Source organism: Acipenser ruthenus, chromosome 43, assembly GCF_902713425.1.
Source record: "Acipenser ruthenus chromosome 43, fAciRut3.2 maternal haplotype, whole genome shotgun sequence".
Taxonomy (NCBI): Eukaryota; Metazoa; Chordata; class Actinopteri; order Acipenseriformes; family Acipenseridae; genus Acipenser; species Acipenser ruthenus.
This window is the reverse complement of record NC_081231.1, coordinates 550,655-567,493: the sequence shown is the minus strand read 5'-3', so window position 1 is coordinate 567,493 and position 16,839 is coordinate 550,655. Positions and strand designations below refer to the sequence as shown.

Below are 16,839 nucleotides of genomic sequence, written 5' to 3'. Positions count from 1 at the left end.
AGGACTGAAGGAGAAGCAGTATTGGCAGGTTCTCAGCAATGTCCCCAAACAGGGTTGCCAGATTTCTGACTGAAAAATAGCGACCTTGTTCTTCAAAACAAACCTAAAACAAGCACGGCCCATGTTAGAGCATGGGCGTTTATGCAAATTCCAACCCGCGACTCTCAAAAAAACAAGCCCAATCCCGCTTATTATAAGCAGACTTGGCAACTCCGCCCCCAAACGCAATCTTCGTACCGTGATGGAAACAATTCCACGTCTTCGGGAGTTGATATGCAAAAGATAATTTTCCCGACACGCGTTTCGAACCTTTGGAACAGCCAGATTTAACAGAATCCTGAAGGAAATGAGCGATCAACAACATGAGAATACAGTGGAAAAAACATATGTACTGTACTGCCATCTAGTGGCGAATAGTAACATTGCAGTGCTAATGAAAAGCAAATTTCCGATATGAAAAAAACAAACAAACAAAAAAACACCTGCGCGACGGTAAAATCTGCAAAGTGATGGCAATGCGTATTAGATTGGATTTACTGGAGTGACAGGGAGGCCACAGGGAGCCAGCTTGACACCTTAGCCATCAACAGGTGCGCGGAGCGCTGAAGGCTTGTGTATATTACAGTGAAGCTACGACTTGGTTGGTCTCCAGCACTACTGTCTCATTTCATCTTGGCGAAAGACGAGCCCAATGTTAGCATGAAGCAAATGTCAGCTAATCTGTAGCTCTGTGTGCTTTTTATAAAGCCCGAGATGTTCCCTACTTTAAGAGTTGCCTCTTTCCTTTTATTATTTATTTATTAGGCAGACACCTTTATCCCAGGCGACTCACACAGGCGTTACAGGGCAGCGCAGGGTTACAATGCAAGCTTCATATTTAAACACAGTGTAGTTTACAGCAAGTGCAAATAATAACACTGCTAGAATCCAATATGAACTAGGATGCTATGTATAATAATAACACTACTAGAATCCAATATGAACTAGGATGCTATGTATAATAATAACACTACTAGAATCCAATATGAACTAGGATGCTGTGTATAATAATAACACTACTAGAATCCAATATGAACTAGGATGCTATGTATAATAATAACACTACTAGAATCCAATATGAACTAGGATGCTATGTATAATAATAACTCTACTAGAATCCAATATGAACTAGGATGCTGTGTATAATAATAACACTACTAGAATCCAATATGAACTAGGATGCTATGTATAATAATAACACTACTAGAATCCAATATGAACTAGGATGCTATGTATAATAATAACTCTACTAGAATCCAATATGAACTAGGATGCTGTGTATAATAATAACACTACTAGAATACAATATGAACTAGGAGGCAACAAGTTAGGATTGTGTCTGCGATGGTAAGGCTAGTGCATCAGCGAGCTGCTCGAGGGTTAATGATGAGATCCGGTGCCCTCCCTCCTCCTTTCTCTAGGATCCGAAGCTACGGGATGTGCTGGGTTTCGGGAATCAGGAGCACTTGGAGAGCAAGCTGATCACCGTGGTGCACGGGACTGACCTCGTCAACCTCACCTTCCTCAACTTCCAAGCGGTGCAGGAGGACACGGCCAAGGTAACCGTCCCAGTTCGTTCTCACCAGGGAGCGAAGCGCTCGCCCTTTCTTATTCAGTCCTAGCCGGGTGGGGGGGTTGGAGAATGATATCTACAAGCAGAAACAGGTAACGGATCTTCTCGCGCACTGCTTCGGGTACGCGAGGATCTGAGCGCTTGTTCAAACGGTTTCTTCGTCAACTACATTTGAGAGCGGCTCCGCGTGCGCTGGCTGAAATGTTTTTTTTTTTCACTGTGTGCTGTACCTGACCCTGTGCTGTTCTGTCCTGTGCAGATCTGGACAGAGGAACTCTTCAAATTGGCGACCAACATTCTGGCCCAAAATGCATCCCGGGACGTGTTCCTGATGAAAGCGTGAGTGTAGATCCAACTCACTCTTTCTCCGACTAGCTAAATCCTAACTCCAACTCCTAGCTCCAACTAACACCTTGCTCCAACTCGCTCTAGCTCCCACTGACTCCTAGCTCCCACTGACTCCTAGCTCCCACTGACTCCTAGCTCCCACTGACTCCTAAGCTCCAACTGACTCCTAGCTCCAACTAACACCTAGCTCCAACTAACACCTTGCTCCAGCTCGCTCTAGCTCCAACTAACTCCTAAGCTCCAACTGACTCCTAGCTCCAACTGACTCCTAGCTCCAACTAACACCTAGCTCCAACTAACACCTTGCTCCAACTCGCTCTAGCTCCAACTAACTCCTAAGCTCCAACTGACTCCTACGCTCCAACTGACTCCTACGCTCCAACTGACTCCTAGCTCCAACTAACTCCTAGCTCCAACTGACTCCTAGCTCCAACTGACTCCTAGCTCCATCTGACTCCTAGCTCCAACAAACACCTTGCTCCAACTCGCTCTAGCTCCAACTAACTCCTAAGCTCCAACTGACTCTTAAGCTCCAACTAACTCCTAGCTCCAACTGACTCCTAGCTCCAACTGACTCCTAGCTCCAACTGACTCCTAGCTCCAACTGACTCCTACGCTCCAACTGACTCCTAGCTCCAACTAACTCCTAGCTCCAACTAACTCCTAGCTCCAACTGACTCCTAGCTCCATCTGACTCCTAGCTCCAACAAACACCTTGCTCCAACTCGCTCTAGCTCCAACTAACTCCTAAGCTCCAACTGACTCTTAAGCTCCAACTAACTCCTAGCTCCAACTGACTCCTAGCTCCAACTGACTCCTAGCTCCAACTGACTCCTAGCTCCAACTGACTCCTACGCTCCAACTGACTCCTAGCTCCAACTAACTCCTAGCTCCAACTAACTCCTAGCTCCAACTGACTCCTAGCTCCATCTGACTCCTAGCTCCAACAAACACCTTGCTCCAACTCGCTCTAGCTCCAACTAACTCCTAAGCTCCAACTGACTCTTAAGCTCCAACTAACTCCTAGCTCCAACTGACTCCTAGCTCCAACTGACTCCTAGCTCCAACTGACTCCTAGCTCCAACTGACTCCTAGCTCCAACTAACACCTAGCTCCAACTCGCTGTAGCTCCAACTAACTCCGACTCTAGCTTGCCCAAATTTAAAGCTACTTACTTGCTGGTGTAAGTAAGCTCTTGAGAAGCTGAATTATGACACACGGTGCGCACATAGAAATGTAAACCCGACTTTGCTTCAAGATGTACAGTGTAACAGAGAGTGAAGGTACATCATTGTTGTTTTTTTTTTTTTTTTTAGGTACACAAAGTTGAAACTGCAATTGAATCAGGACATGAGGATCCCAGTTAAGAAGTAAGATACTTAATTAAATTTATATATATGAGAGAGAGTAAGTTTGCAGCATGTATATTTTTCAGGTTTTTATTAATAGTGAAAGTAGTGAATATTTCTAGCCAGCAAGCATTTCAAGTTTTACGGTATTTCAACAGGAAGTACCATTTCCAATGAGTTTGCTTTGTGTTTGCCCGCAGTATCCTGAAGATGTTCTCCGATAAGAAGCGAGTGGAGATCGCTCTCGAGTCCTGCGGCCTCAATTACAACAGGGTAGGTGATTGGCTGCAGTATCGCCATGGCAACTTGATACTGTAAACACAGACCAAGTTCTGTAAACAAGTACTGGAGCCTGGGTTAGGCTGCTTTTCAGTGTGTCAGTGTTTGGAAATAAAGTTTGCCGTCAATGTTAGAAAACGAACTGAGAAGAAATTAATAAGATAACCATTTCAAGACGGTACAGAAGCAATCATTTTGACTCCATTTAAACATTCGTTGCAGGGATGGAAGTAACTCCCATTGCATAGTAGTTCAGTCCATTCCGATTCATTGCGCAGCAGTGTGGAGTAGTGGTTAGGGCTCTGGGCTCTTGACCGGAGGGTCGTGGGTTCAATCCCAGGTGGGGGACACTGCTGCTGTACCCTTGAGCAAGGTACTTTACCTAGATTGCTCCAGTAAAAACTGTATAAATGGGTAATTGTATGTAAAAATAACGTGTAAAAAATAATGTAATTGTATGTAAAAATAATGTGATATCTTGTAACAATTGTAAGTCGTCCTGGATAAGGGCGTCTGCTAAGAAATAAATAATAATAATAATTCCTGGTTTTACTAGGAGTTTAATAAGACACACCTATACACATTGGGACTAATTTTTGCACAGTTATCACGAAATTCCGTGAAATTACCCCAGAACCGTTAATAGCCTTATAAATGAGGAGTGGCGTTTTGAAATCAATACCATTGTAGTGACCGTGTAACTGGGGAAATGTGGCAAACAGACTTTAGTGATTGTAAGTATTTTGCACTAGCCTACACCTGTTTAGTGAGGGATCTAGGAGGTCAGTGTTCTACCGTAAACTGTTCAAATCAAATCCTACAGCTCCTGCTACAATGACAAATACAAAGTGCTCCTTCATATAATCCTTTTTTCCTTTTTCCTTTCTTGCAGACCGAGTCGATCAAGCCGGATGACTTTACTTGGGAAATCTTCCAGACGTTTCTCGGCAAGCTGTGCCTTCGACCCGACATTGACAAGATCCTGCTCGAGCTGTGAGTCGGACAAAACAGGAATCTGACCGGACCAGCTTCGATCGTCCAGCGACCCGCGCGTGAACCGTAGTCCCGTTCCGTTCCAAAAAAAAAAAAAAAAAAGAGCCCCCTCCACTTTCTGTAGCTGCGTTGTCTCTCGGATGAGCTGCGCTGTCGATGTCGGCTTACGTCAAGAATAAACCTCAATCATGCAATTTCCCTGTGAATTTACGCTGGCGATCTAATCGCGGTTGTAAACGGACACACTGTTACTGCGTTTTGTAGATTTCAAGCTCCAAAGATTCACTGTAAATAATACATGAAGTGCTGGTATCATTTAATTTAATTGCTGCTGCTGTAAGTCTGTGTAAGTCTTTTAGCTGTCTGATTAAGGCTTTATTCTAGATGTTTGTATTTACCTCAATCCACCACGGGAATGCATTAATAAACTCGTCTCAAATTCAAAACCGAAAACTTTTCTATTATTATTATTATTTATTTCTTAGCTGACACCCTTATCCAGGGCGACTTACAATTGTTACAAGATATCACATTATTTTTACATACAATTACCCATTTATACAGTTGGGTTTTTACTGGAGCAATCTAGGTAAAGTACCTTGCTCAAGGGTACAGCAGCAGTGTCCCCCACCTGGGATTGAACCCACGACCCTTCGGTCAAGAGTCCAGAGCCCTAACCACTACTCCACACTGCTGCCCTTTTATAATAGGGTTGTCGCCTCCTGAGGAACAAAAAAACGGGACCTTCCGAACAGAAGGGGAGGTTGTTAAAAGTTTGTTTTAGAAATCCTATATTCATCCAATAGGAAACATTTGATAATATTCGTATACCACAGCATTGACTGCCAATTAATAATGTGCCTTTATTGCAGTGATATGGTGATGGTGGTCCACTATGAAAGGCGCTATATAAAAATAAATATTGATTGATTATCCTGATTTATCTAACTGGTGCGCAATCGATGGTACTGGCATTTAGTGTCCCGGGAAGGCATATCGAAATCCCTGGGATACCTTCCTCAAAACCCGGGACGTTCAGGGCAAGCAGGGGCAGGTGGCAACCCTGTTCTATAGATTGTTAATAGTGTTTTCGGGGTGCTCTCTCTTTCAGGGGCGCGAAAGGGAAGCCGTACCTGGGAATAGAGCAGCTGACGGACTTCATCAACCTGAAGCAGCGAGACTCGCGCCTCAACGAGGTTCTGTACCCCCCGCTGAAGAAGGACCAGGTCAAGCAGCTCATTGAGAAGTACGAGCCCAACAAGAACTTCATGGAGCGGGGTAAGAGAGACGCCTGCTCCTTCGCTTGTTCCACTCGGGATGGTAAATTAGCCCGATCGACATCACGACCCTCGTCGATGGAGAGCTCCACCTGAATGGGTCTAGGCTGTTCTGTTTGACTCTGCCCCTCTTCCTTCCCCCCCCAGATCAGATCTCCGTGGAAGGGTTCAGCTGCTACCTGGGCGGAGACGAGAACTGCATCGTCCCTCCAGAGAAGCTGGACAACTGTGATGACATGACTCAGCCCCTCAGCCACTACTTCATCAACTCCTCACACAACACCTACCTCACAGGTACAGAGCTCCCCTCTCCATCTCCCACTCCCTCTCCTTCTCGCCATCAACTCCTCACACACCTGCCTCCCCTTTCCTTCTTCCTATCCCTTTCCCCTCTCCCTTCTCGCATCTCTACTTCTTCATCAACTCCTCAAACTCCTATAGAAAGCGTTTGTTTCTCTCCAATTTCCTCTCCTGGTCTAGCAGGTTAGTTGTCCAGGCTCTCGTTGGTAGAGGTGTAGTTGCAAGTCCCCCACAGAAGGTGGCGCTGTGCTGTCTCTCAGTGTTTTTCTCTCTCTTTCCTTCCTGTCCTTTTACGGGGTTAGTTGTCGAGGCTCTCCTTTGTGGGGGTGTAACCATAAGACCTCCACAGCAGGAGGCGCTGTGCTGTCTCACTCACTGTGTTTGTTTCTCTCTTTCCTGTCCTTTTACGGGGTCAGTTGTCCAGGCTGTCCTTCGTGGGGGTGTAATCGCAAGACCTCCACAGCAGGAGGCGCTGTGCTGTCGCTCTCACCAGTGTTTGTTTTTCTCTCTCTCTCTTTCTCTGCAGCGGGTCAGCTGACCGGGCTCTCCTCGGTGGAGATGTACCGACAGGTCCTCCTCACTGGGTGTCGCTGTATCGAACTCGATTGCTGGAAGGGGCGTCCGAACGACGAGGAGCCTTTCATCACACATGGATTCACCATGACAACAGAGATCCCCTTCAAGGTAAAGTCAATACACACAACACAGGGGCCCTTGTAACGGTTTACCACAGTAAAAGCACAGCAAAGTGTCCTTAAAAACCCAGTGAAAACATGCTTGGGTAAGCATGGCACAGCAGAGAGGTGTAGAAGTAAGTAGTAGACTCCTATTGCATAGCAGTTTTACCCGTTCCAGGTTTTACTGCTGTGAGCTTGTGACTGACCAGTCTTGTTGTGTTTTTGTAGGAAGTGATTGAAGCCATAGCAGAAAGCGCCTTCAAGACTTCCCCGTACCCCGTCATTCTTTCGTTTGAAAACCATGTCGATTCGTAAGTACTGATGTCTCTTTCTTTCTTTCTTTCTTTCTTTCTGTCTGTCTCTGAATGATTGAAACAAAAAGTAAAATGTAAAGCAGTGGCTCTTGTTGCAATAACTCAAAATGTTGCGTTTTCTTATTTTTTTTGAGAAGTGCTTTGTCTTTATAGAATTAAGAGCCAGCGCCATCTAGTGGTCTGTCACTTTGGGTCAAGTCTCCTTTTGTTTAGAGAAACAGTTTTATTTTTATTTTTTTTTTAATTTTAGTAGTTGCCAATAGATTTTTACCCCGTTTTTCTCCCAATTGAAATAGCAATTATTTTAGGCTCAGCTCACCGCTACCACCCCCGCGCTGACTCGGGAGCGGCGAATACGAACACACGCTGTCCTCCGAAACGTGTGCCGCCAGCCGACAGCTTTTTTTTCACTCTGCAGGCCCACCATGCAGCCAACCCAGAGCTACAGCGTCGGAGGACAACGCAGCTCTGGGCAGCTTACAGGCAAGCCTGCAGGCGCCCGGCCAGACCACAGGGGTCGCTGGTGCGCGGTGAGCCGAGGACACCCTGACCAACCTAAGCCCCTAGAAACACAGCTTTTAATAGTTAATGTATAATACATCCAAACAGCAGTGGAACAGTTCACTAGCGTATTAAATAAAAGGCTTACTCCGTTTAATATAAAGCATACCGGTGTTGTTTTGACCGCAGATCCAAGCAGCAGGTGAAGATGGCAGAGTACTGCAGGACGATTTTCGGAGAGGCGCTTCTAATCGAGCCCCTGGAGAAGTACCCTGTGAGTGAAATCCAGCTACGGATCTACAGGGCCGTCACAAAGGGTCCCATTGACAGCACACCCCAACTTTCCACTGAACAAGTTTTTTTTTTTTTTTTTAATATGGCTTTAGAAATTCAGTACTAAAAATACTGAAGTACAAAAAGAAATGTGAAAAGTGTGTTTGTCATTGAGTTTCTATGAGTTTAATAAGACACAGCGGAGCTTGTTGCCTATACAGTGTGGCTAATCAGACTCCTTTTAAAACCTGGAGTGGAGGAAACTGCTGTTTCCAAATCTGGCATTATTGAGTGTTTTAATAGTTTTGGACTCGGGCGAGTGCTGAAAAAAAGTGGCAACTTCAGGATTTGCCCAGAAGCCCTTGGCAAAACTAGACCACGGGTTTCGCCCTTAATAAATATATATATATATATATACAGTGCCTTGCGAAAGTATTCGGCCCCCTTGAACTTTGCGACCTTTTGCCACATTTCAGGCTTCAAACATAAAGATATGAAACTGTAATTTTTTGTGAAGAATCAACAACAAGTGGGACACAATCATGAAGTGGAACGAAATTTATTGGATATTTCAAACTTTTTTAACAAATAAAAAACTGAAAAATTGGGCGTGCAAAATTATTCAGCCCCTTTACTTTCAGTGCAGCAAACTCTCTCCAGAAGTTCAGTGAGGATCTCTGAATGATCCAATGTTGACCTAAATGACTAATGATGATAAATAGAATCCACCTGTGTGTAATCAAGTCTCCGTATAAATGCACCTGCACTGTGATAGTCTCAGAGGTCCGTTTAAAGCGCAGAGAGCATCATGAAGAACAAGGAACACACCAGGCAGGTCCGAGATACTGTTGTGGAGAAGTTTAAAGCCGGATTTGGATACAAAAAGATTTTCCAAGCTTTAAACATCCCAAGGAGCACTGTGCAAGCAATAATATTGAAATGGAAGGAGTATCAGACCACTGCAAATCTACCAAGACCTGGCCGTCCCTCTAAACTTTCAGCTCATCCAAGGAGAAGACTGATCAGAGATGCAGCCAAGAGGCCCATGATCACTCTGGATGAACTGCAGAGATCTACAGCTGAGGTGGGAGACTCTGTCCATAGGACAACAATCAGTCGTATACTGCACAAATCTGGCCTTTATGGAAGAGTGGCAAGAAGAAAGCCATTTCTTAAAGATATCCATAAAAAGTGTCGTTTACAGTTTGCCACAAGCCACCTGGGAGACACACCAAACATGTGGAAGAAGGTGCTCTGGTCAGATGAAACCAAAATCGAACTTTTTGGCAACAATGCAAAACGTTATGTTTGGCGTAAAAGCAACACAGCTCATCACCCTGAACACACCATCCCCACTGTCAAACATGGTGGTGGCAGCATCATGGTTTGGGCCTGCTTTTCTTCAGCAGGGACAGGGAAGATGGTTAAAATTGATGGGAAGATGGATGGAGCCAAATACAGGACCATTCTGGAAGAAAACCTGATGGAGTCTGCAAAAGACCTGAGACTGGGACGGAGATTTGTCTTCCAACAAGACAATGATCCAAAACATAAAGCAAAATCTACAATGGAATGGTTCACAAATAAACATATCCAGGTGTTAGAATGGCCAAGTCAAAGTCCAGACCTGAATCCAATCGAGAATCTGTGGAAAGAACTGAAAACTGCTGTTCACAAATGCTCGCCATCCAACCTCACTGAGCTCGAGCTGTTTTGCAAGGAGGAATGGGCAAAAATTTCAGTCTCTCGATGTGCAAAACTGATAGAGAGATACCCCAAGCGACTTACAGCTGTAATCGCAGCAAAAGGTGGCGCTACAAAGTATTAACTTAAGGGGGCTGAATAATTTTGCACGCCCAATTTTTCAGTTTTTTATTTGTTAAAAAAGTTTGAAATATCCAATAAATTTCGTTCCACTTCATGATTGTGTCCCACTTGTTGTTGATTCTTCACAAAAAATTACAGTTTCATATCTTTATGTTTGAAGCCTGAAATGTGGCAAAAGGTCGCAAAGTTCAAGGGGGCCGAATACTTTCGCAAGGCACTATATATATATATATATATATATATATATATATATAATATATATATATGGATGACATCACATGTATTTACAGGAGTCTTATTTCCATTCTTGTTCTGGTAAAGCCTATGGTGAGCACAACTCCCACTTCCTCCTTAAAACGTTGTGATTTAACAGAAGGTTTCTTGCTTTCGTTTTTTGTTTTCCTGACCCCAGCTGGTCCCAGGTCAAGCCCTGCCCACTCCCCAGGACCTGCTGGGAAAGATCCTGATCAAGAACAAGAAGAAGCACCCGCACAAAGTGTCCGAGGGGAGCATGAAGAGACGCCTGGTAGAGCAAGGCTCCAACACGTACAGCGACACCTCCAGCATCTTCGAACAGCCTTCTCCCAACAACGGTACAGCTCTGCTCAGCTGCCGGCTTCTCTGATAGATCTGTATCTGCTTCTGGTTATCCCAGGCTGGTGAGGAATCCCCCTGTGAAGGGGGTGAAATGGAGACGGCCATGCGTATGTCGCAGTTCACGTATTTCCGTAAATCTGCGGAACCACGTGCCCGATTGTCGCCAGACATGGTATTAATATCATTTAGCATAAGCTACTGAGAGTATCACATGTCAGGGTTGTATGGAGGTGGGTGTCTGTCTGTCTGTCTATCTGTTGGTTTGTGCGTCCCTCTTGCATTTCTACATAATGTCTGGAGAACTGCTTGTCCGTTTATCATGAAGCTTGTTCTTGACGTTATGCAGCATAAGTTATTGAGAGTATCGGGGATATGGAGGGGTGTCTGTAATACTGAAAGTGTACATTTTGACATTGGATTTAGACATTAGAAAACTAACTGTGTCTGGCATGTCCCTTATCCCAGGATGTCCGTTGCAGGACGCGGCAGAGATGGGACAGCTGTTGTCCAACGGGGAAGAGAAGATGGCTGAAAGGCTGGCTAAGGAAGGACAGCCCAGGAAATCCATCGGTGAGGAATTCGGTGTGGTTGGGGCTTCGGGTTCGGGCGCACCTCTAGTGTTAAATTCCCTTCCTGGGATAAGATCTTTCAGCCCTGGTTATTATATTCTGCAGCTGTGACTGGCTGGCACGGATGTTCTTTGTTATAAAGTGGATTTGCTGCTTTCAGATCGAGAGCTGGACAGCGAGGAGGAGGAAGAGGAAGAGCAGCCAGACCTCAAGAAACCCACGACAGACGAGGTGCCTTCCTCACTGCTTTCAATCTCTGTGCAAATGAACCCAGCAGTGCTGCTTGAATGAGGCCCCAGGGGTGTTTTAAAACTTTCAAATAAGTCCCGGGATGTGATGAGGAACTGATATACAAAGTGACTCTAAACAGGAAGAAATACTAAAAGACGCTTTGTAGTTTCAACGACAAACAACTACTATATTATTTTTAATATATGGTAGAAAAGTATGATCCTTATGTTTAGAAATTGGCCCCTTGTTTTATATATTTAAAATATATGGGCTCCAACCCCGATTGTTAGACTGTGAATAAGGGTCACATTAAGAGGAGTGGGCGTGTGCTAATTATCCATGAATGGGATATTAAGCCTGCAGAGGTTTGAGTGGCTATTTAGTCACATAGACAAGAATGGAAAAGCGAATGAAAAAAATAAGCAGAAGTAACATAAAATAGGTAAAAGAAATTATAATGAAATAAGCTGGGAAGATGGAGGGAGTATTGTAGATCGTGACAATACGTCTGAAATTTCATACCCATTCCAAGTTTAATAGCAGAGCGATTTGTTTAAAATCAACTGATAAAAGTTTACTGCTACAAAAGTGAAGCGCCTGCTCTGTTTATTGTGAGTACTAACCTCTGTCTCCTTCCCTCCCTCTCTCCTTCTTTCTCTCTGTCTGTATACTTCTGTCTGTGTACACCTGTCTCTCTGCCTCTCCCTCCCCCTCTTTTTTTCTTTCTTTCTCCCTCCCTCCCTCCCCCATAGGGCACAGCGAGCAGTGAAGTAAACGCGACAGAAGAAATGTCAAACTTGGTCAACTACATCGAACCTGTCAAGTTCAAATCCTTCGAAGTAGCCAGCAGTAAGCAGGGAACTTTTTCATTTTAAATGCATCTGATTGCAATACTGACAAGACACACACCAAAAAAGCATTCTCCTTTTTATTTTAACCCCTTCCTCCCCTGGCTCTTGCAGAACGAAACAAGTACTTTGAGATGTCCTCCTTTGTGGAGACGAAGGGTTTGGAGCAGCTAACCAAGTGCCCCATGGAATTCGTAGAGTATCCTTTTGATCTTCATAGCGAACGCGGTCTACTCTGTGACTAGCTAACTAAAAATAACCACCCTAATCGGCTTGCATGCTTGGTGGCCCAGCTGTTAGAGAAAGGGGTCTTGTTACCAGGAGGTTCACATTTCAATCCCGGCTCAGCCACTGACTCACTGTGTGTGCGTGACCCTGAGCAAGTCAACCTCCTTGTGCTCCGTCCTTCAGATGAGAGGTAAAAGAACCAAGGCCCTATTGGAAGTGACTCTGCAGCAGCAGCAGTTGATGACGCATAGTTCACCCCCCCTAGTCTCTGAGTCGCCTCTGCTGAATGACTAATTTAATAATAGTAATTTGCATTGTAGAGTACAGTAATGCGTTTCTGCTTTTCCTACAGATTGTATTAGATTGCATGCTTTTCCTTAGCGCACTCCCCAGGTACAATAAGAAGCAGCTGAGTCGAATCTACCCCAAAGGCACGCGGGTCGACTCTTCAAACTACCTTCCCCAGCTCTTCTGGAACGCAGGCTGTCAGATGGCAGCACTGAACTTTCAGACCCTGGGTAAGAGATTTAAATAATAGAATCGACTGCTTTTAACACGGTTCTGCAGGGACGAGAACAAGACGTCCTGTTTCACAGCAGTGTCACCCATTCCACCTTTTACCACTCCGAGCTTGATGAGCCGCAGTGTGTATCGGTAACAAGCTCAGGTGTGTCTTATTATCAAACTTGTAGAAGTCTTATTTCCATCCCTGGTATGGTAAAACAATGCATAATATAACCATGGGAAAATGTTACCTTGCTAATTTACTGTATCTCTTATAAGATAAGATACTGAGCAGCAGTGTGGAGTAGTGGTTAGGGCTCTGGACTCTTGATCGGAGGGTCGTGGGTTCAATCCCAGGTGGGGGACACTGCTGCTGTACCCTTGAGCAAGGTACTTTACCTAGATTGCTCCAGTAAAAACCCAACTGTATAAATGGTTGTATGTAAAAATAATGTGATATCTTGTAACAATTGTAAGTCGCCCTGGATAAGGGCGTTTGCTAAGAAATAAATAATAATAATGGAAACCCCAACTTATTTCACTTATTAAAAAAAAAAATATATATATTATTATTAATCGTTATGTTAGTTATTAAAATATTAGGTGCGTTCTAAATAAGTGTTCCTGGTTTGTGAATCTCCGGCGCTGGCTTCTCTCGTCTCCCCAGACCTGGCGATGCAGCTCAACATGGGATTCTTTGAGTACAATGGGAGGAGTGGCTATGTGTTGAAGCCAGAGTTCATGAGACGCACGGACAAGCACTTCGACCCTTTTACTGAGAACATCGTGGACGGGATCGTCGCCAACACGGTCAAGATCAAGGTGAGGAGGCCGGAGCGCGGCCGAGCAGCCCTGCTACGTCAGGGGGCGCCGTCTGAACTGCAAACAAGTATGTCGGCAACCAACACAAAACTCATCAATTGGACGAAACTCATCAAAAAAATGGCGAATGAGCGTTTTCATTACAATTTAATAAGCGCTTTTCCAGATATGTGAAAACGGTGGGAGCAGCGTATAGCGCTGCACAAATCGATTAGTCACTATTTTCAGATAATGGGGTAGGACTGCGTTTTCCTAAGTTTTTTCTCCTCCCCCAGATTATTTCGGGTCAGTTTCTGACGGATAAGAAGGTGGGGGTCCACGTGGAAGTGGACATGTTCGGACTCCCGGTGGACACCAAACGGAAATTCAGAACCAAGACGTCCGCCAACGGGAACTCTCTCAACCCAGTCTGGGACGACGAGCCATTCGTCTTCAGCAAGGTAGAGCTGGCGGGGACGCTGCGTCCAAGGCAACGATGACCTCAACCTCTTGTATTTTGACACACGTGTGGTTGCTACTGGACACTGCCTGTTCGGGTGATGTCCGTTAGCTACCCTTAGCTGAACGCGAGAATAAAAGCATTCGAACAGTCGCTGTGATCATGATTATAAGTCACGTCACCATTGGAAGCTGTTGACAGCGGCTACACTTATAATGTCGCTGACAGCGTAGATCTCGCGTTCGCAATGTCAACGACAGAGCGTTCAAATCACAGCAGGTTCTATAAAAACAGATTGTGTTAAGATCGGCTTTTTTTATTTAGATTTAATGACTTCTGTGTTTTGTCAGTGTTTGGTCGGTGGCTGCCTCTAGTTTAGAGTGTGCTTTCTCTTGCACTCTTTATATGACAGATCCGATGCAAAGAGATTAAGATTAGCCACTGAACACTTTAACATGCAGAATAAGTGTGGATACAGCAAAGAGAGCCCGAGAAATACAACGTGATTAGAGGTAGCCAACGAACACTTAGAAGCGTACATGACAAAGGAATACTTTCGGGAGACGTTCAGTTAGGGTTAGGAGGTTTTCCTGTACAATTTCACAGGGGAGTCCCAGTGAGGTGCGACTGACTAACTCCTCCCCACTCCCTCTCCAGGTTGTCCTTCCGACTCTAGCCTCTCTCCGGATCGCCGTGTTTGAGGAAAACGGGAAATTCATCGGGCATCGGATCATGCAGGTGTCTGCAATTCGACCAGGTGGGGCTCCCAGAAGGGGTTACTGATTACCAGAACGGTCGACGGTGCTTTTAGAGGGGAGGGAGGGGGGGGGGTGGGCGGGGGAGAGGGGAGATCAGCTTAAAACACAAAATCAGTCCTAAAACTTAAAAGAATCTAAGTCAAGTAAACAAATATCTCATCTATTGACAGTACACTAATATGACTCTAATGTCAACTCTGCAAGCCCCTACCTACTCTACATGAATGAATATATATATAGAGAGAGAAATCTGAGTCTGTGAGACGCTTCTTTACACAGTAGGGAATGGGTTACCTAGCCATGTTGTTGATGAATCATTAGGATCCTTCAAGACTTCTCTATCGCCAGCACACTAACATGACTCTAATATCAACACTAGAAGTCCCACCTACTCTACATAAATATATACAGTGTGTGTAGTAGGAAAGACACTTCTTGGATGGTATGAAAGAGGTTACCTAGCCACGTTGTTGAGGCTGAATCACTGGGATCCATTAAGACCCGAACTTGTCGAAGTTCTGAGACCGATCAGCTGCTCGGAACCGGACGAGCGCTGATGGGCCGAAGGGCCTCCTCTCCTTGGTGAAACTTTCTTCTGTTTTTGTGCTAGGTTACCACTACATCTGCCTGAAGAATGAGCTGAACCAACCCCTGATGCTCCCAACCCTACTGGTGTATACCGAAGCCAAGGACTACATTCCAGACGAACACCAGGGTACGCTCCTTTCCCATTTTACCTTCCTTTCCCAATCCCTCTCCCTCTCACTCTCTGTTCTACCAGCAAGGTGGCTTGGTGGTCCAGCGGTTAAAGGGGTCTTGATACCAGGAGACTCATATCCCAGCTCAGCCACTAACTCACTGTGTGTGTGTGACCCTGAGCAAGTCGCTTCACCTCCTTGTGCAGTTGTTGATGAAGCAGAGTTCACCCTCCTAGTCTCTGTAAGCCGCTTTGGATAGAAGCGTCTGATATATCACTGATGAATAAACTAATAATACCAGACCTTTTTAAGGTGTGTTTTCGCCGTCAAAAAAACATGATCCAATTTCTTGGATCCAGTTTTTTTTTTTTTCAGTGAGGAAACGGACCTTCCAAGTTGATCTGGAAACAAATAAACTGGCTTCACGCTGCTGTGCTGTTGTTTTTTTTTTTTGTTAAATCGCTTGTGTTTTTCATCTGCGTTCCTTTTCGTGTTAGTCAGCGGCTTTGTTTCCTTTTTATAGAATACGCAGACGCGCTTGCCAACCCCATCAAACACGTCAACCTGTTGGATCAGAGAGAGAAGCAGCTGGCTGCCCTGATGGGAGAGAGTGAGGTAAGGGGTTGATTTTCATTTTCGGCACCTGAGAACTGTAGCTGGGTTGAAGCCTATGCTGCCCCAGGCTGGCAAGGAGATGTGATTTATTGAAATTCCTTGTTTGCCGGTCTCCTTGATGTTTTATTGAAGAGACTGCGTTTGGGGTTCGCTCCCTGGTCTTGTTTTGCGCAGAGGAACCTGGAGAACGTACAGCAGACCTCCGAGAAATCCGAGCCTGACCACCCCATTGTGGAGCGGACGAGGAGCGAACCCACGCAGAACACCCCGCAGCAAACGCTCCGACCAGCCGTCGCCAACACAGAGGGCAACTTCGGCAGCCCAGGTATTCAGGAACGCAGACACCATCTTCCAGTCACACCATCACACACACACACATCATCTCACAATCACACCGTCACACACACACACCATCTCACAATCACACCGTCACACACACACCCACACCATCTTACACACACACCATCTCAGTCACACCATCACACACACACCATCTCAGTCACACCATCACACACACACCATCTCAGTCACACCATCACACACACACCATCTCACAATCACGCCGTCACACACACACCATCTCACAATCACACCGTCACACACACACCTCACAATCACACCATCACACACATAAACACACATAACCTCACACACACCATCTCACAATCACACCGTCACACACACCATCTCACAATCACACCGTCACACACACACCACCACACACACAATCTCACAATCACACCGTCATACACACACACACCCTCTCACACACACACCGTC

The 16,839-nt window shown here is 45.3% G+C and overlaps 1 protein-coding gene across 1 annotated transcript in view; it reads left to right on the top strand.

The window, feature by feature from the left end:
* The window catches only part of LOC117398658 (1-phosphatidylinositol 4,5-bisphosphate phosphodiesterase beta-3), a 46,197-nt gene that overhangs the window by 19,996 nt on the left and 9,362 nt on the right, over positions 1 to 16,839 (top strand). Inside the window, exons 4-25 of the mRNA XM_059012190.1 lie at positions 1,461 to 1,598; positions 1,872 to 1,951; positions 3,277 to 3,330; positions 3,510 to 3,582; positions 4,481 to 4,581; positions 5,693 to 5,859; positions 6,006 to 6,152; positions 6,685 to 6,842; positions 7,064 to 7,146; positions 7,840 to 7,924; positions 10,163 to 10,343; positions 10,813 to 10,917; positions 11,077 to 11,147; positions 11,900 to 11,996; positions 12,110 to 12,194; positions 12,617 to 12,741; positions 13,395 to 13,549; positions 13,825 to 13,989; positions 14,646 to 14,745; positions 15,357 to 15,461; positions 15,968 to 16,059; positions 16,234 to 16,384. Of these exons, the coding sequence (XP_058868173.1) occupies positions 1,461 to 1,598; positions 1,872 to 1,951; positions 3,277 to 3,330; positions 3,510 to 3,582; positions 4,481 to 4,581; positions 5,693 to 5,859; positions 6,006 to 6,152; positions 6,685 to 6,842; positions 7,064 to 7,146; positions 7,840 to 7,924; positions 10,163 to 10,343; positions 10,813 to 10,917; positions 11,077 to 11,147; positions 11,900 to 11,996; positions 12,110 to 12,194; positions 12,617 to 12,741; positions 13,395 to 13,549; positions 13,825 to 13,989; positions 14,646 to 14,745; positions 15,357 to 15,461; positions 15,968 to 16,059; positions 16,234 to 16,384 (2,518 nt within the window). The remainder of the gene's footprint in view (positions 1 to 1,460; positions 1,599 to 1,871; positions 1,952 to 3,276; positions 3,331 to 3,509; positions 3,583 to 4,480; positions 4,582 to 5,692; positions 5,860 to 6,005; positions 6,153 to 6,684; positions 6,843 to 7,063; positions 7,147 to 7,839; positions 7,925 to 10,162; positions 10,344 to 10,812; positions 10,918 to 11,076; positions 11,148 to 11,899; positions 11,997 to 12,109; positions 12,195 to 12,616; positions 12,742 to 13,394; positions 13,550 to 13,824; positions 13,990 to 14,645; positions 14,746 to 15,356; positions 15,462 to 15,967; positions 16,060 to 16,233; positions 16,385 to 16,839) is intronic.